General features: G+C 29.8%; 1 protein-coding gene across 1 annotated transcript in view; it reads left to right on the forward strand.

Moving 5' to 3' along the window:
* Positions 1 to 20,622: 20,622 nt before the first annotated feature.
* Positions 20,623 to 23,908, forward strand: part of LOC139513410 (calcitonin gene-related peptide type 1 receptor-like) — a 54,034-nt gene continuing 50,748 nt past the window's right edge. Inside the window, exon 1 of the mRNA XM_071301842.1 lies at positions 20,623 to 20,939. Coding sequence (XP_071157943.1) covers positions 20,822 to 20,939 — 118 coding nt within the window. The 5' untranslated portion in view covers positions 20,623 to 20,821. The remainder of the gene's footprint in view (positions 20,940 to 23,908) is intronic.

A 23,908-nucleotide genomic window follows, 5' to 3' on the forward strand; every position in this document is an offset into this window, starting at 1 on the left:
TTATTTATGTATGTGTCTGTCCCAAGTCAGAAGCCTGTAATTCAGTGGTTGTCGTTTGTTTATGTGTTACATATTTGTTTTTCGTGCATTTTTTTTTATATAAATAAGGCTGTTAGTTTTCTCGTTTGAATCATTTTAAATTGTCTTATCGGGGCCTTTTATAGCTGACTATGCGGTATAGGCTTTGCTCATCGTTGAAGGCCGTACGGTGACCTATATTTGTAAATGTCTGTGTTATTTTGGTCTCTTTTGGACAGTTGTCTCATTGGCAATCATACCACATCTTCTTTATTCTATATAGTGATATAGTAGATTAACACTCGGTCACGTACACAGGCAAAATTTGCTCACGTGAATTTCACACGAATCTCACATGAAATTCACGTGAAAAATTTCATGTGAGATTCACCTCAAACGAGCTTATACATGAAACTCACGTGAAAATTTTCATGTGAATTTCACGTGAATTGAGATTCACATGATTCTCACGTGAAAAATTTCACATGAATTTCACATGAACTTTTCCAAAAAAAAAATTGGAAATTTTTAATGATTTTACTTTAGTATGAAAATTTAGATGTTGTTTGAATTACTTTATTTCAAAAATTAATGTGAATTTCACTTGAACAAAATTCATGTGATTTTCATGTGAAATTCACGTGAGATTCACATGAGATTAATGTGAAACTAACATAAACTGATTTCACGTGAGTTTCACGTATAAGCTTGTTTGAGGTGAAATTCATGTGAATTTCACGTGAGATTCACATGAATTTAAGGAATGACTGTAATACGCGGGTTATTCAGTGTGCACCATATTTTTTATGTTATTTTTTCATAGACAGAAAAACATATTACAGTCATTTCTAATAATTTAATTCTGAATTTCTTTAATTTTAAACCGGAGTAAACCATGAAAAAACGTTGATGACTTCAGGGTCACATGACTACATAATGTCTATGGGCTGATAAACATAACAACGTCATCCAATCAGAAGACGCGTTACATCCCAAATTAAATCATTTGTTAAACAGTTTCCAAATGTGTTGGCCTCGAACATCATTGAAGATACATTAATTGTTGAAATGCGCATCGGATGCAAAACATTGGTACTTTTAATATTTTCTCTCTAGGAATCGCTTATGACGTAGGTTTGAGATTAATATAGATATTTGTTGTATATTTTTAACAACTGTCAAAACATATAATATATTTTTGATATTAAATCAAACAAAAGTTAAATATTTTCAGGTATTACTAGAAAACAGGAGATGGATAAAAGTCATTTAGTATTTCAACATTTATTGAAATGAAATTACATTAAACTGTATGAAAAAAAGGATAGAACTTTAAAAAAAAGTTTTAACTTGTTGCTTTTTAAATTTTGACAAGCCACGTCTTCCTATTTGAATATATATAGGATTTTTTTTTTATGTCAGATACTACGAAGTCATCTTCCTCTTCACTCAAAATATTCGTTGTTCAGTGTTCTTACGCATAAAAAAACTACAGGAAACAGAAACAATGGGCATTATTTTAAAGATCTACAAATTGTGTTAACTTTTTCACGTCCTGAATATTTATGACATATTGATCACTCGAGGAAAAGTAAGTAATTATCATATCAATAACCACATTTTGCTATGGCTTTTTCATTTAAAAAAAACCTCAGAATACATTTTACAGAATCCTTTACCACATTAAAAAAAATCCAATCTTATTTTATCCAGAAATAAACTTTCAAAGCACGTGTTGAAGACCATACTTTGACCTATAATGATTTACTTTTATTAATTGTGACTTGGAAGGAGAGTTGTCTCATAGGCACTCATACCACATCTTCTTATATCTATTTCACATGAACATGGACTTTATTACATTTGAATACAATAATATAATCGATCAAATAATATCATTTTACAACGCTTATATTATGCAACTTAAATACAGACCTTGAATATATCTGAAGATTTTGGAATAGTGATGCATAAGATTTAAGCCCGAATATGTCGAAAATGTTCCCATAATATTTTATACAATTTTATTGCTTCAATGTATGCAAATTCTAAAATAACTAGTTGTCGATGATTAAAAAAAATTAAAAAAAACATAAGTTTTCTTGTATGAGTTTTATGTTTCAATCATGTTTCCCTCTAACCACAAAAATGTTTTAACTATTCTCCTTTAACAAACACATATTTTACGAGAAATGTTGAATCAATAAAAAATCATTGATAACAGCCAAGCTCAAAGCAACATTCACTAAAATTTCCGTTCTGATCCGGATATATCGGTCCATCTCCAGATGCGGAACAATATATTTCAATTCCCATATCACCTAATGCTCGAGGAACTTCATTTATAATTGGACTATATTGGCAGCATTTCGTTTGACCATTGTTGTTGTTTATTTCAGAGTTTTTGTCATGCGACTGTCCAACTGTACAAGCTTTATCTCCATGTAGAGTGAAAAATAATGAGAATGCCAGAGCATATGTAGCCAGTCCAATGATAATACCAAGTGTGATCAGGGCAACCGAGTATTTGGAATGACGTCCCGCCTTTTTTGTAATCATGAAGCTGCCAACTGTGCTTTGCTGAAACTATGAAACATTAGTTTGTGTAATTAGTTCTTCTAGAAATAGGATGTACAGCTCTGAGGAGCCAAAAATATCTAGTATTAAAAAAAAATCTTCATCTGATTTTTTTGGTTTCTATAAAGGCAACAGTAGTATACCGCTGTTCAAACTCATAAATCCATGGACAAAAAACAAAATCGGGGTAACAAACTAAAACTGAGGGAAACGCATTAAATATAAGAGGAGAACAACGACACAACACTACAATGTAACACACACAGAAACGGACCAAGCATCAGACAAAATCCCACGAGAATAACAAATATAACATCAAAACCAAATACATGAATTTGGGATAGACAAGTACCGTGACACGTCTTTTCGCAATGTGAATTTACACTCAAAAATAAGAGAAAACAAACGACGCAACGTTAAAATGTAACACACACAGAAACGAACTATAATATAACAATGGCCACATTATATATTATATTTGTCTATGACTGTAACAAAATAATTGCTGAAGAAAAAAATCATACAGTGGTGAACTTGTTTGTTTGACTTGGCCCTTTGAAGTACCAAATTTTGATGATTTCCTATTTTCACCAATTTTTGCCCATTTTTGGGCTATTATCGTATAAAAAAAATCACAGATTAACAATTAAACTTTTTTACATACTTTCAATAAAGATGAAGTGGGGCAAATTTAACTTAAAAAAACTGCAGGCTGGTGTAAATATAATAAAGTTTTCATATTTTGTATGTTTTTTCGTGTCATGCTGTCAATTTTTTAAATTTTGGATTTTCTCTATTTTAAGAACAAAATGAATATAAAATGTACAAAAACATTATCTTACCGACGAAGTGGTATGCGAAGAATCCACATATGTGATTAAACAATATTGTGACTATGAATGCCAGAACCGATAAATCCTTTGGTTGAGTCTTTGTTCCCAACGTAGTAGGTAATTCTGTAGAATGGACTTTATTATTACTTACTAGTGACGGACTTGGTTTTGATCCGGACATCGTGCTTATAATGAATAAACCTTTAAAAAAGATATAAGAAGTTAATTGACATTCACATACTGAAATGAATGAATTTATGCAAATGATTGTTACTGTCTGTTTGATTTCAGTCAAGCAACAATATATAGACTGATTTGTGCTGATACAACTTAACTAAAACAAATATATTAGACAAGAACCAACATCTGCTGATGAATTACCGGGGGGGGGGGGGGGGGCAACCTGCTCCTGACAAAGAAGAGATGCCGCATGCAAAAAGTGACGGGATTGACCATGTGATCGCTGCACAAACCTGGTGATGTGTGTAACACACAACATAAGAACTAATTTCAAAGGTCGCATTTATGTTATTTTTACTTTATCGTTGGTTAAAAAGACCTTTACATGACGGATACCATTCAATTGGTTATAAAACAGTAAATCAAATTAGCTTAGATCATTAAACTTTATCTGTTATCATGCCAGTTCGTACCTTGCACATCATACTAATTTAATTTGATTTTTTGTTTTATAGATTTCAATTTTTATAGATTTCCACTTCCATTTTTTTTAAATTGAAATAACTGAGTAATGTTAATGGTTTAACATTTGAATTAAAATGTACTTACGGAAGCAGTAAGTTTAATGATTGAAAATAAATAAGTAATATAAATAGTTTACATTTGGATAAAAATGTACTTACGGAAGCAGTAAGTTTAATGATTGATAATAAATAAGTAATACTAAGTGTTTGTTCGGCAATCACAAGTATTTTAAAATGTTTTATTCATCTACAAATGTTTTTGAAATAAACCCCGTTGTATGTTTTATAACGTGATATATATACTTTGTGTTTTTTAAATGTGACAAAATTGTCTCTATAGTTATGTTTATGGATGAACCATTAAAGCGGTGAAACAACTGTAATGTTAAGTAAACATTTTCTATTTTTTAAGAAGATTGCAAAGATAAAGAGTTAGTCAACGATAAATAAACAATTTACATAAGTGGTCATGTCAGTACCATAATCGAAGACAATAGTTATCAAAGGTACCAGGATTATAATTTAGTACACCAGACACGCGTTTCGTCTATATAAGACTCATCAGTGACGCTCAAATCAAAATATTTATAAAGCCAAACAAGTACAAAGTTGAAGAGCATTGAAGATTCAAAATTCCAAAAAAGTTGTGCCAAATACGGCTAAGGTAATCTATGCCTGGGATAAGAAAATCCTTAGTTTTTCAAAAATTCGAAGTTTTGTAAACAGGAAATTTATAAAAATACCTCATTATTGATATTCATAAACGAGACGTTTTAAATTTTGAAATTATCAATTTACCCCACACCTTAGTTGCAATACACCAACTTCAACTGCATAGGGAATACAGTTTCCAACTCATTAGGTATTCAAGAGCATGCAGCTGCTACTCTTTGTAAAACGTCACCGTGTCTGCGCAGAAAGTGGATGAACTAGGGGTATGTCAAAGAACGTCATGTCCTTTTTTAAAGTTCATCAAGAAATACCAGTCCTTGTTGGTAAATGTTCCGTATCAACTTCAAATAATACACGACGGTCTCTAAGTAAAGATTATAGGTACCGACGTTGTTTATAATCTTAATAATGTGTTATATTATTATTTTATCTGTCTGTAAATTCTTACTTTTACTGTCTAGTCTATTGTTGGTAATATCCATTTGACGTTGCTGTGTATTGTGCTTTGGTAAACATTTATGTATTATTGACTTTTTTCGCTTCGTACAAAATATTATTCGATCTCCTCTATTTAAATAACAGTGGAAAACAAAAAGTACACAACTCTTCATTATTATGATTACACACATTTTACCAAAGTATAAGGAAGTTCGCAAATTAAACTAATAATTCTAGCAATACGTATCACATCTTTGTCCTTCAGTTTTTATTGATAGTTGTCGCATTATGATCATATCACTTCTACTTGTTTTCATACCTATGCATTTTAGTAAGAACGCTAGCGCTGTGACGTAATATTTTCCAGAACATCATAAAGGCCAAAGAACTTACTGGAAGTGTTCCACTGTAAACTGTACTGCAACCATCAATACTCTGAACAACATACCGACTGAAGTCTTTTAACGAAGCAGTTTTATTGAGATAAAAAGATAAAAAAAAAATTATATTTTCCAGAACATCATAATGGCAACAATTATGATATATCAGATGCATGTAATTTTATAAGAACTTTCATTAAAAATCATAAATAACTAGCCTTAGATTCAAAGCCAAAATGATAATTTTGCTCGGTAATATTTTTGTTAGCATAAGAATTGTTTTTAATCTCTAATTCTCTAGATATTCTTATATTGTTAACAAACTTACCAGCGCTAAACCCGTTCCTACTTTGATTTGAGTGTTAAAAAACATTATCATTTATTAAAAACAACAATTAAAAGATTACTTTATCTATAAACATCTTATAGGCATATCAAATGGACCAAATATAAATTGACTTCTTATAGCTTTTACCTTTCGATACATATTAATGTAGGCACATGACTCAACAATTCGACTACATTTGATACATTAATACTCTTCTTATGTTCTTCTCATATATTTTATTTTTTTTGGAATGTGTTTATTGGCAAAGAACTACATGTATATTAACAATAGTAAATAAGTTCATAGTACATCAGCAAAATCGAGACAAGTACATAAAGTTGATATTTTGAATCCTTCTATAAACATAATATTATTAATATTATGAATAATAATTTGAAAAAATAAATAGAAAATCTTAATCTGAGGTAGCATTGATTGGGTAGATATTTTTATTACGTGAAAGTTAACTTATAAAATCATTCTATTAGTTGGAGCCAGGGGTTCCAGCAGGTGTACGCTCTTTGCAGTGGTTTATTTTTATAAAATATTATTTTTTCAATAAACAAATTTTCTTTAAGATAATTTTTTTAGGCTATACTATATACTTGTCCACATTGCATTTTTGTTTTGTATATGTAGTATTTAGTTAATAGTATTATGAGATTTCTTATGTAGTTTTTTCTGTTTTTTCTAATATCCCAAATAAGACAATATCTGAATTAAGTGGTAGTTCAATTTGGACTTTTGAATATATTTATTAAGTTCTTCCCAAACATCAAAAACTTTTGGAAATGTCCAGAATATGTACTCAATAGTTTCTATTGAGTCCGAACAGAAAGTGCATTTATTGTTTTGTGAGACTTTAATTTTGTAGAGTAATTTATTAGTTCCCAAAATTCTGTGATTAATCCTGTATTGGAGCCACTGTAATTTTGAGTTTTTAGTAATGTAAAACAGAAGTCTGTATATTTTATTCCAAATAATATTATGTCTATTTAAGATTAAGGACCACTTTTCCTGTGATGTGATATTTGTTATTTTTTCATTTAAAACATTGTACATATCTTTTGATCCTTTTGTAGATTTCATAAATATAGAAATAGTAGTTGGTATAATTGGCCTATAAGGCTTTATAAGCTGATTACTTTTAATATTAAGACTTTTCATATAGGAATAAACAGCTGACATTACTCCTTGAAATATAAGAAAGTTGGTATCAATATCATATGTTTTTTTAAATTCCTGCCAATTCATTAAATGTCCATCATTATCAATTAAATCATTTATTAGCCAGACGCCCTTTTCAGTCCATTTTTTATACAGAGGGATTTGATTCCCAATTTTAATTTCTTTATTATTCCAAAGATTAGATGTGATAAAATTGTATTCGTTCTTAATAGCTATTTTGGTTTGTAGTTCAGTCCAAGCATTAAAAAACCTCCTGCCAAAAAGGATGTCTTACTTGTGTTCTTGGACCTACCAAGAATAATTCATTTAATTCAATTTTTTCAGTACAAGTTAGTAACTTACAATAATTATTAGTTTGTTTGATTATTCTTCTTATCCAAGTTAGTTTTAATCCTTTGATGTATTGTTTTAGATTTAACATGTTTAGTCCACCCAGTTCATATATTTGAGCAATTGTTTCTCTTTTAATTTTGTCTGGTATACCATCCCAAATAAAATCAAATAATTTTTTTATGAATTGATTTAGTAATCCATTATTAAGATTTGGTAAAGTTAGAAATAGGTGATTGAGCTTTGAAATTATAAGACTTTTAATTATAGTAATTTTTCCAATTGGGGATAAGTATTTGTTAGACCAGCTTTTCATTGTTCTTTCTATCTCTTTAAATTTGGGTTCAAAATTTAGTGTTTCCATTTCTTGTAAGTCTACTGAATATTTAATACCCAAGAGCGTAAATCTGTTGGAACCCCACTCCAATCCCCACTTTACACACATTGTATCTTGGCTATATTTCTTTTTCCCAATCCAGACTACCTTTATTTTCTCTAAATTCATCTTGAGACCAGACCATTCAGCATATAGTTCTAAAACACAAAGAGATGCATCTAAGGACTCTGGTGAACCATCTAAAATAAGTGTGGTGTCATCAGCATATTGTGATATCAAAAATTCTGAGTCTTCAATAGTAATACCTTTTATATTTTCGTTTTTTCTAAGTAATATTTCTTAAATTTCTGTACATAACAAGAAAATGTAAGGGGATAAAGGATCCCCTTGTCTGCAACCTCTTTCAATTGTAATAAAATCTGATAGAAAATTATTCTGTGTTATTGCTGATTTGGTATTTGTAAAAAAAGTTTTAACCCAACGTTTTATGGAATATCCAAAGGTGAAAAAATCAAAAACTTGTTCTATGAAAATCCAGGATATTGTATCAAAAGCTTTTTCAAAGTCAATGCGGAGGAGAATGCCTGGGATATCATTTTCTTCAGTGTAGTGTAGTAAATCGTATATTAGTCTGGTGTTTTCACCAATAAATCTACCAGGTATAAATCCTGTCTGGTCATTATTAATTAAGATTGTTAAAACTGACTTTATCCTTTCTGCAATACAACTTGATGCTAATTTATGAATATTATTTAAAAGACTAATTGGCCGCCAATTTTTCATGTATTGTTTTTGGTTTGTCACCTTTTGGTATGCAAGTTATAATACCTTGTTTTTGGGTAATAGACATTTCCCCTTGATTATAGTCATATTTAATTGATCTATGGATGAATTTACCTATATCAATCCAAAAAAAATTAAGGAATTCATTTGTGTATCCATCCGATCCAGGGCTTTTCTCATTTTTCATTCTTTTAATTGCATCGGTCAATTTTATAAATGATATTTCCCCTTCTAACGACTCTTTCATATTTTCAGATAATTTTGGTACATCTTTATGGGGTTAAGCATTGCGCAGATAAATAGATTTTATTGTCTCATTTTTGGAATATAGATTTTTGTAATAATTTTTCGCTTCGTTTAGAATTCGTTTTTGGTTTTCAATTATATTTCCTGATTTATCAATTAATTTAGGAATTGTTTTATTTACATAATTTTTTGTCTCTAAATTTATGAAATATTTTGAAGGTTTCTCTCCTTCTTCTACCCATTGTGTTTTTGACCTTATGTATTGACCCCTCATTTTATTTTGTCTGAGAATTCTAAGATCTGTTTTCTTTTTTTCTATCTGTTCCAAAATTTCATCTGTTTGGGTTATTTCTTCCAACTTGTTTATATCTTCAGATAGCAAATGTTCTGATTTATTTGTTTCTTTCTTTTTAAATGAAGCATATGATATTGTTTTCCCCCTTATTTCAGTTAACAATGTTTCTAAAAATAATTGATCACTAATTGTGAACTCAATTTCATTATAGTCTATTAAGTTTAGGTTTTCTCGATTATATACAAGAGAAGCATATTGCTCTTTAGTCTTATTTATTACCTCTTTAACAATATGGACATAATTTGGATCATATAGAAGAGAGTTGTTAAATTTCCATAAACCCCTCCCAATTCTGAAGTTATTAAGTTTTATTTGTAAAATAATAGGTGAGTGATCTGATCTATAACTATTTTGTATCTTTAAGTCATGTACATTTGGATAAAAGCTCTGTGAAACTAAAACAAAATCTAGTCTGGCCTGTTTTATAGGGTTTGGTTTCCTCCAAGTATATCTTTTACTTTCTGGATATAGTTCTCTAAAGGGACCAGTTAGGTTGTAAATTTCCTTTATATCTAAAACTTTTTCCTTGGCTTTTGGATTATTTATATTTAAGTAATTAAAAGTATCAAGGTCTTGATTTTGCACTAAGTTATAATCTCCTGTCACAATGACAGTATGATTATCAAAATCTTCAATTATTTCACTAACTTTATCATAAAAATCCGGGCTGTCACTGTTTGGACCATATAATGTAATTAAAGTAATATCGCTATCTTCAATTTTAATATTCAATCCTAATAGATTACCATTTAGATCTTTTTTACTTTGTAAATTATTATATTCAAAATTATTATTAAATAAAATGGCCACTCCTCTTTGATTTTAAGAAAAGGAACTAAAGACACATTCTCCACCCCATTGATTCTTAACAAATTGTTCATCTTTTTCAGAAAAGTGTGTATCTTGAAGACAATACATGCTACAATCTTTTGCTCTTAGATAGTCTAAAACATCTCTTCGCTTTTCAATTGAATTAAGTCCTTGGCAGTTGTATGAGACAATCTGAATAAGATTATTTTTCATTTAGAGTATAAATGACACAAATAGTTTGAAACATAATTTATATATAAAATGACAGAAAAAGTCCCACACAACTGGCAATAAGTAAAGAAAAGTTAACACAATGTGTGTTATGTAGTAATGGTCTGGTCTCTGATTCAAACATGATGTTTATAGTAATACTTCTGCTATGATTTCTATATCTTCATGTATATTTGCCAATAAAATAATAAACAAAATAAAGAAACATTGTAAAGAAAAGAAATGAAAAAGATTGAGTAAAAAATAAAGGAAAATAATAAATAAGAGTAAGTTGAAAAATACAAGATATATACCTGCCAATGGTATAGTCACCCAGCTTACTGAAATTACAATTTATAGTCTTCTGTTTGGGGGGGGGGGAGGTATTTGTTATACTTTGATCAAAGGTTAACATTATGAAATGATCATTAATTGAGTTGAAAATATAACTTAACTTGATTTATGAATAAATCAGCTGTACTCATCACATCATTCTTTTGCAGTTTTAATTAGTTAATCTTTTTTTAAATATACTGAGTACAGCTCTTATTTCAAAATAAAAAAAACATTGTAAAGAAAAGAAATGAAAAAAAATTGAGTAAAAAATAAAGGAAAATAATACATAAGAGTAAGTTGAAAAATACCAGATATATACCTACAAATGGTATAGTCACCCAGCTTACTGAAATTACAATTTATAGTCTTCTATGGGGGGGGGGGAAGGAGGTATTTGTTATTCTTTGATCAAAGGTTAACATTATGAAATGATCATTAATTGAGTTGAAAATATAACTTAACTTGATTTATGAATAAATCAGCTGTACTCATATCATCATTCTTTTGCAGTTTTAATTAGTTAATATTTTTTAAATATACTGAGTACAGCTCTTGTTTCAAACTAAAAAAAAATCCAAATGCAATGAATATCTTTTGAGTTATTTCTCTTTGGTTGTGAAAAGTAGATTTGTGTTAAATCTTGAAATTATTTTTGTCTTTACTTTTCCTAAATTGTCACCTAAGGATGTTTTATTTTTTTATTTTCAAGTTTAACTGTCAAGGTTTCATTGCATGTTTATAAACATCTTTGGTATAAATATTATCCATTAAGAAGTCTATACTATAGTTCCTGAACATTAGTCCTAAAAGTGGAATATGTAAATGCAAACAATATATGTAACAACAAATTAACACCTACTACCTGTGTTTAAGGAGCAATGTTATGAGATATTGCAATGTATACCAAAGCTTCCTATTCAAAATATGAAGTCATAGCTTATTGGACAATCATGACAATGTAAACTTTATGCTAATTAACATTTCATCTACATTTATCCATGTGTACAGAAAAAGAAAGGCCTGCTTTAAATTTCAATATAAGTTATAAGGAAATTAGTTATCACTGTTAATTAAGAAGCTACTTAAATTATTAAGTCTAAGTTATATGATTATGATAACATTGTTTTGTAGTAACATTAAAAATTGTGATTAATAATAATATATATTATTTCTGTTTTTACATATGTGTGTGTCTGAGTGTTTCCACATATTATGTACATGTATCCTATTATATTATATGTAGCCGTCATTTTGAACCAATTAATATTCTTTACCAGGATACATGTAAGTAAGTCATGGTTATATAGCGAGAGTTCTTGTACATCATTACATGTGTACATAAGTAAATCTATTATCTAAGGAACCTATATATATCAGATAAATCAATATGAAATTAATTCGTCATCTCAGAATCTAACGCAATGTGAGTAAAACGTACACCAAATTATTTTGATTGGTTTATGAATAATATAATGTAACTTAATCGGCTTAAAGTTTTGTTAGTACATGTACATAAAAAAAAAACGAATACAATGCAACTATTTTCTAAAGCAAAACATAAATAAAAAAAAATCAAAGCAAAAACACAACATAAATAGCAAAAGATAAGCACACAACATAAAAAAAAAGATAAGCACACAACAACAAAAAAAAAGAATAAGAAAATGCAAAAACATCAAACAAGCGCAGTTTTTACTTACTGTTCTTTTTTTTTTAAACCTGAAATATATATAATAAGTACATAGTTTAAGAAACATGGATAACATATATATATATATTCATTTATAGATCTAAATAGCTGGTGGGAAAAACATGAAACATTTAAATAAATAACAAGCATGCTTGTCAAGAGAAGAAATTATATACATTGTATGCGCTTGTTATTTAAATACATTTCAATGACCGTCAATATATTTTCAAAAGTAAATTAAGTGTATCATGGTGGCAAAATCAAAACAAACAATCCTCATTTATAAGGAGATGTATATAAGATATAGATGTATTTGGCACAACTTTTTGGAATTTTGGATCCTCAATGCTCTTCAACTTTGTACTTGTTTGGCTTTATAAATATTTTGATATGAGCGTCACTGATGAGTCTTATGTAGACGAAACGCGCGTCTGGTGTACTATAAATTATAATCCTGGTACCTTTGATAACTATAAGGTAAGCAACATATATTTTATGATGGTATGATACTATACCACTAATGGGAGGGATTGTTATCCATTCGTTTGATGTGTTTGGACTTTTGATTTTGCCTTTTGATTTTTGATTTTCCTTTTTGAATTTTCCTCGGAGTTCAGTATTTTTGTGTTTTTACTTTGTACTTGATTTTCATATGATGAAGAAATTATCTTTCAATCAGTTTATTTGAGGTCTGGAGCTGGCATATCATTATAACTGCTAGAAGTCGTTTGTTAATTAATGTATCATTGTCATTTTGCTTATTTTCTTTTGTGACCTATTATGACATCGGACACATACTTCTTTTAAAATGAGTTTTACAATTGTCCTGGTTCTGTGCACTTTTTATTTTGATAACATTTGAAGTTATTTCAGATGAGCCAAGTGTAGTCTAGTCTGGTAATTTTTATTTTTGAAATATTTTTACCTATCATTTCTGTTTGTTTTGTTCAAACATTGTTGTCAATATAACGTAATTGTATTCGACTTTGATAAACTGATAGGTTAAGCTAGATATTAAACCAGTTTTATTCAACCATTTTCCTCATAAGATAATGTCTAGACAATGTCAGTCAGTTCACGATTTTCTCCAAATAGAATAGTGTAACAGAATTGATTACTTTAAGGTAGCACAATACAAAGATTTTATACCTCCAATTCCCCAGTTTTAAAATAGTGTAACTTTCTTTATAATGCTTGAAAATTTATGAAAGTGGTATGTATGGATAGCTAACAGAATACTCTTTCAAATTAATGAAATGTTACTATTAAACAACAAATATGTAATCAATTATAATGTTAATTGTGACTACCAAATTTTACAAGAAATTTACACTTTCAATTTAAATTAGCTTTTTCGAGATTATTCCCAGAGGGTGGATTTTATTATATGTTGTTCCTACAGCCATTATCTACAAAAGAGTGTCTCAGATTTTGGAAAGAATGTATAAATAAAATTTTACACCTACTCAAACATTATCTAGTTTTATGTTGTAAGGATGAGTACACTAATTACTGATTTATGAGAGAATGGAATACGATAGTGATAATTTGATACACCCATTTGTAGCTCCTGCAGTGTTGATTTAGATTTCGTAAAAAAATCCTGTATAGTATAGAGATGATAGAGCTAAATTCATTCAAGTGAACTGACCAAGATTTTGCCATTTATTGCATAATAATTGATTACATAATGATTTCATAACAAAAATATTGCATTCATTTAAAAGATTAAACTCTTTTATTAATTTATATGCAGTGTGAAGAAAGTAATAGCACTTTAAAGGTTAGAGATTGGAAGTGAAAAAATCTTTGTATTGTGCTACCTTAAATTATGTTTGTTGACACAAGGTGTTATTGATATCTGTAGTATTGCATTTCTGATCAGAAACCGGATATAGACTTTTCTACAGATTCTTATGGTTTGTAGTAAACATTTCTCATTAGTTATGGTTTATTTCGAGCTGAAGTTACAAATGTAGCTACGTAGATAATTTATATTTCATTTTATTGATATGGAGATATTTAGAGTTATAGTTCTTTGAACGTGTGTATTGTATCTTATTTTGTGTTTAATTTGTTACAGGTGGTTTATTTGTGATTATCTATAATACCATTAGAACCCAACTCAAGAGTTATTTACGTCCAACTTGATGAGTCTACACATGCGTACGACAGCCACTGAATCACAGGATTCTGACTTGGGACAATCAAAGAATAATGTGGTAGGGTTTTTAATGTTTGTGAGCGCTCAACTCGCTCCTAATATACGAAAATGGTGTAATGTTATAAAGTAAGAAACATTGCAAAATTTTTCATAATTGAAAAGCATCGTAAGCTTTTAAAAAATACATATATACAAAAATTAGGGGCAGCCATTTTTTTTTACTATAATCTTGAAACTATGATTATTAGAGATATACCTTTAAAAGCAATAATTAACAGCGAGATAAGATATACAAATAAGTTAGAATAGTCACAAAGTTAAAGCAATTCAAACGAGAAACTAACTAAACGAAAACCACTGAGTTACACTATTCTGAATAGAGATAAGTACATACAGAATGTGGCGGAGTGACTTGAGAGAGATGACGACATAAGAATCAACTATTAAAATTAGTTCAAATGGACTTAACGAAGTCATTTTTGTAAATGATATTTAACTTTGTGTGATGTTTAGGTCCACGATAAATATTTCATAATATGATGGGTTATTGTATTGAAGTATTGTCAGTATGATTTCTTATTGTCCAAATAGAAAAGGTATTTCTACCTATAAAATAGATATTAACTTATAATTTGAGCTTTTAATAATTGCTTTTCAGCTCACCTGGTCTAAATACAACATGGCTGCCATGTCAAAAAATAGAACATAGGGTGTAAAATACAGTTTTTGGCTTATATCTCTGAAACTAAAGCATTAAAAGTAAATCTGACATGGAGCAAAAATATTTATCAGATTAAGACATATCTGTCTAGAAATTTTCAGACCAAGCAGACAACCCGTTGTTGGATCGATGCACATGAATTGGTATTATTAAGGAAATTTTGCCTTTTTTGGTTATTATCTTGAACATTTTCATAAATAGAGATAAACTGAAAACAGCAATAATGTTCAGCAAAGTAAGATGTACAAATAAGACAAATGACCAAAATTGTCAACTGACCTTAAGGAGTTATTGTCCTTTAAAGTAAACTTATAACACTTTTTCGTAAATTCTTGTTATCTCTTACAAGAAATTCCTTTAAAACTACTGAGACAAAGGAGTAGGTCCGGTAAGGACCGATTTTGGCCTAAAATTTCAGGTTCATCTGACGAAAGATTTTGACCACTTTTTAAACACTTAAGTGTCTATTTCATTTGAATCAATTAGTTTATGTGAAAGATTTTAACTGATTAAGTCATTAAAAACGATCCGATTCAAGCTCAAATATGAAAAATCTACCAAATATGCCGAAAAATGTCACTTTTCAGATGGTTTTTGTCAAAAACGAAAGTGGCCGCATCCGTGTTCATCCTCAACCTTTATATATATTATGTATTATCATAAAATACAACTCACATTTCAATATTAAGGATGAACACGAATGCGGCCACTTTCGTTTTACCTGAAAACTGTCTAAAATTTAACTAAAATGCTAGAATTGTGAAGATTTCAGTAAATTAGCATGCCTTTATGGTGCTAGTACCCGATATATATGCATTGTTATGTCAAAAACAGCCCATATTTATGTAGCAGAAGCATTCTACTGTCCAATAAATAACTAAAAGTTTACATTTTAACAACTTAGTAAAGCTGCTATATTTTGGGGCCAAAAAGGGGTCTTACTGAACCTACTCCTTTAACTAAACTTGGCCACATTCATCATTAGGGTATTTAGTTTTAAAAATGTGTTCAATGACCCTGCTTGCCAACCAACATCGCCAACATTGCTAAAAATAGAACATAGGGGCAAAATGCAGTTTTTGGCTTATATCTCTGAAACTAAAACAAAAGTACAATGGTTGCACATACTGGATTCTGCATGGACCGGTACTCTCATTGAGTCAGCAAAAATATCTATCTATATCTAGACAATTATCTTTCAATATTAAACCATTATGAAAAAAATCAAGGATTAGTTTCTTTATAAACTACTATATGAAAACCTGGAAAATTAAGGGTAACTATTTCTGAAAATTACCATTACAAATAAAAGTCTGCCAAAGAAAACAAAAAAGTGTATTAAAAATATATCAAATGATTAAACCTTGCAATAAAACAGCACATCTGGACGCCAATCCATGGTTTGGATAAAGAAAGAACCCAGTAATTCAACATTAGGAGAGCATTTTAAAAATATATGCATCACCTACATATGTAGCTTCATAAATCCACCTCAGATAACTTTTTTTACCTTAATTGTTAATTAATAAAGGTAGAAATTACTAATTAGGACTAGTAATAGGCGTAAACAAAAAGCAAGTAGATCAGAGTGACATTATTGATAAAGTTGTTACAGTAACATTTCAGAAATAATATCCGATTCAAAATAAACAAGTTTTTAATGAAAATTGTGATAAAAGTAAATAACATATTATTTTTATAAAACAATAAACTAGAAATTTAGAATTTCATTCTCCATGAATACTTGCTTGATTTAGTTTTAACTGATGAAATTAGTACTATAATGACGAATTTTTAATCGAAGTTTTCCGATTCAAAATAAACAAGTTTTTAATGAAAATTGTGATAAAAGTAAATAACATATTATTTTTATAAAACAATAAACTAGAAATTTAGAATTTCATTCTCCATGAATACTTGCTTGATTAAGTTTTAACTGATGAAATTAGTACTATAATGACGAATCTTTAATCGAAGTTTTCTAAACATTTACAATTAAAAAGTAATCATTTGCGACATACTGTATAATATAAATTATTCAATAATTTGTATTTTATGAACACCCTAAAGACATTTATTTGTATGATAAATAAACACATTACACTATTATGATTACAAATGTAAAATAAACTACAGGAAAAAAAATATAAGAGTATATGATATACAGGCCATCTCGGAAGTAGACAACTGTGAAAAAGTTGTTATCCATTCGTTTGATGTGTTTGAGCTTTTGATTTTGCCATTTGTTTAGGGACTTTCCGTTTTTATTTTTCCTTGGAGTTCAGTATTTTTGTGATTTTACTTTTTTTCAAGACTACTTTTAAATATACCTCGTACAATTTTGGAAAGACCATTCGGATAAGTTTCAAAGACACCTCGGACCACTTTTAAAGACAACTCGGGTCAGTATTAAAATCTGTTTGGACCAGTTTAAAAGAAAATTGAATAGCTAGTAGGGGTGTACAGAAAATTGAATACGGACAAAACATGCATACATAATGGTTATCACATAGAACACAGATAAATAAACCATTAAAGAGGAGAGAAAATATGGATGTTAGCATAAAAGGAAAAGAGAAAATAAATGAAGAATAGACGGGAAAATGTTATAAAAATTAAAGAATGAAGAAAAAAACCAAATATAAAGCAGTTGTAATAATTGGAACGACTTTTCTTTGAAACTGACCCTTTTGTTTTTTTAAGTTGAGCAGATTTTTCTTAAAAACATGAACTGATTTGTTTTAAAAAGTGGTCCGAGTTGTCTTTAAACTGGTCCGAGTTGTTATGTTATCACTTGTATCATACAAAAAAAATGTAACACCAGCTTATTTTAAATAATACTTTGTATGATTGAACACTATGTCCCTTATCTCCCTGAAAATTTAAGTTAATAAATCAAGTGTCTTGAATCAAAATGGTTTGTACGAATCGGATCAGAATTAATCATCCGAATAACAAAAAGTTTAGAGAGAGAGTTTTACCAGATGTTTTAAGCCTACTAGAATATTAATGAGATATCTCGGTTCTTTACCTTTGGGGCCGTTATTTCTGCTTCTCTCATATAACCAGATTGTCCCACTTTTATCAGCTGTGTATACAGAAACCCTCTTAAAATTTAAAATCGTATATTTACAATCTGACAAGTTCAAGTTGATCCAATTTGCAGACCTTTACACAAACGAGCTCTTGGAATGGAGGTCAGTAATCGGATGTTGTTGCGACAAATATTCCGAGACGCAGTGAAATACTCAAAACGTGGTCGATGAATTATATTACTACCTGTCGCGAATCATACGATTTCGAACCAGTGTGTAACGATCGCATAACTCGAGATAATACGATATGTCGCACGTGAAACTTAATCCTTCTATTCAAATGATCGAGAGAAAAAAACGAATGTGTGGTGTCATCAGCCATGCATTATCATCGGCATAGTAGTCTTTTTACGTTACGTCAGAATAGAAAATTGAGAGGAAAATAATCAAAATTTGACGTGATAAACGAGTTTTGCCAATGAAGAACTGATCTCAGAAATACAACAGACCGCGAAACCAGATGTTTAAGTCATAAAACTTTGCTCAGTTCACGGAGCACTAAAAACAAGCTCGTTACATGAAATTCTACATTTTGATTATTATAATTTGCAGTATGAGTACTAAAAACAGAGTTTTATGACTCCAAGGCCTGAATGATTCAGTCTTTATATTCTCTAGGGTAAGGCCCTGACTAAGCATAAAAAACGAAAAGATCGGATTTGTTTGACGTCATTCAAGGGTTTCTCGAGTTTAACCCTGGTTCAGTGAGGGTTGAAACCGGGTTAGAGGGGTTAACTTAAGAGGTTCGAGTTAACTCGGATTGTTGAAACCCGAGTTAGTCAAGGTAATTCTAGAGTTTTAAGTAAACTCGGCCAGAGAGTCAACAAACGTAACTATCGCTCCATTATCGAAATAAACTATATCTTATTGTACCTGTTATACAAGTGCTTACCTGCATATCCACTCGCCTTTGTTGATTGTTTACAAAGTCGACAATCGGTAAACCTCGGCCATTAATTAACTGCCATATTTTCAAAACAACATTAACCGAGTGAATTTTTTTTTAATGTATCAAAAATAATTGAATCGTGCATAGAATACTTAGTTTTATGATAAATGCATGCATTGGTGCAAGATTTGGATCAACATTATTTTTCACCATTCACTCGTTTCATATAACTTAAAGTGGTTTAATGCATTGTTTGCAATGCAGGGGGAAACAATGCAGAAGATGTAATATGTTTACATTAGATTCCCAACTGATAGACACCTACCCTTGTGCGTACTATGATCTCTATAGTTCAATTTGTTTTTACTGTCATTAGGTGAATAACTTACTAGCGTGTGGCATCTCCTTTCACTTATTTAAAATCATATGAAACGAGTTTCTTCATATTATAATGTTTAGGAAATTATTGAATGTATGCATGGATATAAAATAAACTAAGTCTCATGTGTACGTTTTCCCCCATTTATTACGTATCCAAAATGTTGAATCGTCAAAAAAAAAATCATTCAGTAAATGTTGATCGAAAAAGTTAACTGCAAATTTACTTTTGGGTTTAGTTGCCGAAGTTTACTGATGGCGAACTTGACAAAAAATCAACCCAGGATAATATAACATGTGAAAAATAAGCGAATTGATAAAGCGATGTTTTTTTTTATATATCTTTTCCATGAGGTTCTAATTTTTAATTAAACTTGATAATGACAGTTTTTAATAAATAATTTGGTGTACAATTTTTTTTTTAGAATTAATCAACACTCAGTTTTTTCAAGTGAATGCGGGTTATCTCTTTCTTTTATGCACGAGACTTCTCACGGTTAAGGTCACTGCATGCTGTAAATCGTTTGGCGGATTAGAAATAGTACTGGATTCAATGGCTGTGCATTTCTAATGATTTTGATAAGTTGAAGGTTTTTTTTTTACAATATATATAAAAATTCCGTGTACACTCATTTTATAGGAAACAGAGCCATCCAACGTTAAAACATTTTCAACTTTGATAATTTAATTTATATTTCTTTCTCAAGCGAATGCATTTTATTGGGGTCTTGAAGTAAATTGAAAAAAAAAGAAAAAAAAAAGAAAAAGTTGTAGACTGGAACCGTGTTTGATCAGCAGTTTATTCTGTCAAACAAATTATACATGAAATGTTTAAAATTAGGTTTAAATTGTTAAATTGCTTTGATTGAGCACTATGTGAATAAAAAAAAAATGCGTGTTTTACTTTGATTGAAAGAAGATATTTTTGTCTTGTTTTGACTTACTTTCTACATGTATGTAGTGTAAAAATGGTTGTAAATAACACTAGGAAATAACCTACACTTTATAACATGATAAACCATTATACTAGATTACTCTTCTGATGATTGAAGATATTAAATAACATAATTACTTACAAAAAAGGATTCTTTTTTTTTTTTTCTTTTTTAGCAACTAATGTAAATTATAATTACAGTTTATACGGTTGAATGATTTCACCAATCTGCTGTATTCTGTTGTATCTATTTTAAGATCTAAAAATACAATAAAATGTAAAAAATATGTTTATAGTTGTAAGCATGATGTGTTTAAGTGACAGAATTTAAAAAGCTGTTGAAGTAACAAGTGTAAAATAAAATAAACATATAATGTGATCAATTATTTCACACTTTCTTGAACAATGGAAAATGTTACAAGTAAACAAGATCTTACTTTTGACCAGATTTATGACTGGAGTATAAAAAAAGCAAAAACCTACTGCGACCAAACAATTTTAAAACAGGACTATCCAGTAGATGGTGAGTATATATTTATATTTATTACGTATATTGTCGAAATCTAGATCTGGTGTACACAAAAAAAATTGACACCTTGTGTTAGTGGCAGAGCATCTTAGCCACAAGTTTATCGTTTTCTGTTTAGTATTAAGTATATTTTTCTGCGTTTCGTAGTATAGTAGAAAAATAATGTATTGCACGGTTCATCAAGACTAAGTGTAGTCACGTGTTCAGAATGACCAATGGTCAAGGTTTTTTATGGTTTGGCGCCAAATGTATTGTCCGTGTTAAGGTCTTCATTCTAGCCGTGGACGTTCGATAGTAATCCACAAATTAAAAGTGTATATATTTATATATAAGTATGTTATAAGCAGTGGCTGTTTATTTTTGTACTGTATTTGGTTTTTTAAGCGCTGGACTTGACGCTTTCTCTGGAAGTGGTGTCGGCATTACCTCGAGTCACAGGTTTCCATGAATTAAGTTATTTTTTATGGTTTTTCCTGGGTGGCATTCATCACTAATGACGGAGATGAAGATTCAAAGAATAGAATCTTTAATATTGTTTATGAAATAGACAAATCTGTTAGTCTAATTTATCATTTTGGATTGATGTATTGTAATAAATATGTATCGTCACATAATGTCAGATTATATCATATTAAACGCCGGCTAGTTCGTCCGTACGGCAAATGCAATATATATATTTGTTGAGTTATTATTTAGATTTATATAGTTTGAAGTATAGTTCAATTTGTATTTGGTATACTGGTCAGTCAACATTGAGTATGTTTGGTATATCTAGTTTGGTATAGGAAATACATTTATATTAAGATCCATTTTGTTACATCTCGTGATCAATTTTATTTGGCAATCGCCAATGGCAGTCAGCAGGGTTTAAGAACATCAGTTGTTCGACCTGTTAGTCAAATGCGTTTTGTTTAAATATACTTTTTCACTTTTTTTTGGTCTTTTGGAAAATGTTGTTTGTGCTGTATTTAGACCATTCTACAACGAAATTTGTTTTACATGCACACGTATATAAAATGGCGGTTTTTTATCCAACGCAATCATAGGTTTGAACGTAGGTTTCAATTTAGACTCGTTTATATTTATATTTATTTATATACAACTCGTCGAAACATCAACCCAACAATGTTAGATCTGTAAATTTGCTTTCGCAAATTTTTGGTTCTTCCCTCGCCGGGATTCGAACCCATGCTACTGAAATATCGTGACACCAAATCGCCTGCACTGTAGCCGTCCCGCTAGACCACACGACCACCTGGACTTCATTAAAATGAAGCTTTCGGTGGCCGGGTGTTACCTTTCCACGTCAGTTTTAATCTAGCGTCGTACTAAGTACATGATATATAAGGCGTGAAGATGTTATTTTTACAGATCAGCTAAATTATCTATAGTAAAGGATCCTACAAATTAATGCAAGATACAGTCACAGAAAATAATTATATTTATAAGTACGTCTGAGTGTGTAACAACTCTACAACAGATTTATCCATCGGATCACCAGTGATGATGGTGATACATGGCTGTCTAAATTATGTATATACAACTCGTCTAAACATCAACCCACCAATGTACGTCTGAGCCAGTGACAACTCTACAACAGATTTATCCATCGGATCACAAGCCATGATGGTGATACATGACTGTGTACATTATGTATATACAACTCATCTCAACATCAACCCAACAATGTTAGCTAACATTGTTGGGTTGATGTTTAGACGAGCTAACATTGTTGGGTTGATGTTTAGACGAGCTAACATTGTTGGGTTGATGTTTAGACGAGTTGTATATACATAATGTACACACCCATGTATCACCATAGCTAACATTGTTGGGGTGATGTTAAGACGAGTTGTATATACATAATGTACACAGCCATGTATCACCACCATTGCTGGTGATCCGATGGATAAATCTGTTGTAGAGTTGTCACTTGCTCAGACGACTGTACTTATTTATATTTATTTATATATATATAAGTTCCTATAACTAACAGCACATGACAAACAAATCTATGGGAGTGTGGATTAATCAGTACAGAGATTAATTCAATTACAAATATAAAATTATAGATTGCCTAACAATGTTATTTTAACACACTATTTAGTACTAGTATGTAAATATAAGAATGTTTAAAATATTTACAAAATGATGAAAATAAACGCAATATTTCGCTAGAACAACTAGCTTTATCAAGCGTGCATCTATCCAGGTGAAATCGGATGTAGATGATAAGAAACTTTTGCAGCTCAATGACCATCGCACTTTAGAGTACCATCGCACTTTAGAGTCCTACATATATAACCATTGTGTACCATCCTTTACGATAATTTGATACTTGATTTATGCAAGTATACTTAGCGATCAAAATCATTTATAATGTACTTCATGGGTATTAAGTTTTCTTAGTTTCATAAAAACCACATACCGTGTCGAAGGGAGCATATTACAACTAGTTAAAATGTTAAATAAAACTTGATCAAAGATGATTTCTCTATTATATTATGCAAATTCGCTTACATTATGTTATGCTATCTACAAAATCTTAGATTACTAGTATCAGACTTTTGTTAATCTATCTGCAGTTCGTTTTTGGAAAACTTAAACATTCAATATATTGATAGACATATAGAAATACTATGTGGAAAATCTATTTTTATAATTGCTTTAAATATGAATTAACTGTGTGATAATTTAAGCATTAAAGCGGATACCTTTTTGGTTAAACATTGATGTACACTGAATATTAAGTAATACAGTTAACAAAGCTTGTGAACAATTATTGATGTATTTAAATTCAATCATGCATACTATCATTAATGCTAAATATACATTTATCCCTACTTTATATTTGTTTTTAATGTGAATAAAAAATTAAAGTTCAAGCTTACTTCTTTTAATATTATTATTATTTTATAATTGTTCTTATTTCGCTTCACTACTTCGCCTTGAAGAAACAAATT

This window comes from Mytilus edulis, chromosome 2, assembly GCF_963676685.1.
Source record: "Mytilus edulis chromosome 2, xbMytEdul2.2, whole genome shotgun sequence".
Taxonomy (NCBI): domain Eukaryota; kingdom Metazoa; phylum Mollusca; class Bivalvia; order Mytilida; family Mytilidae; genus Mytilus; species Mytilus edulis.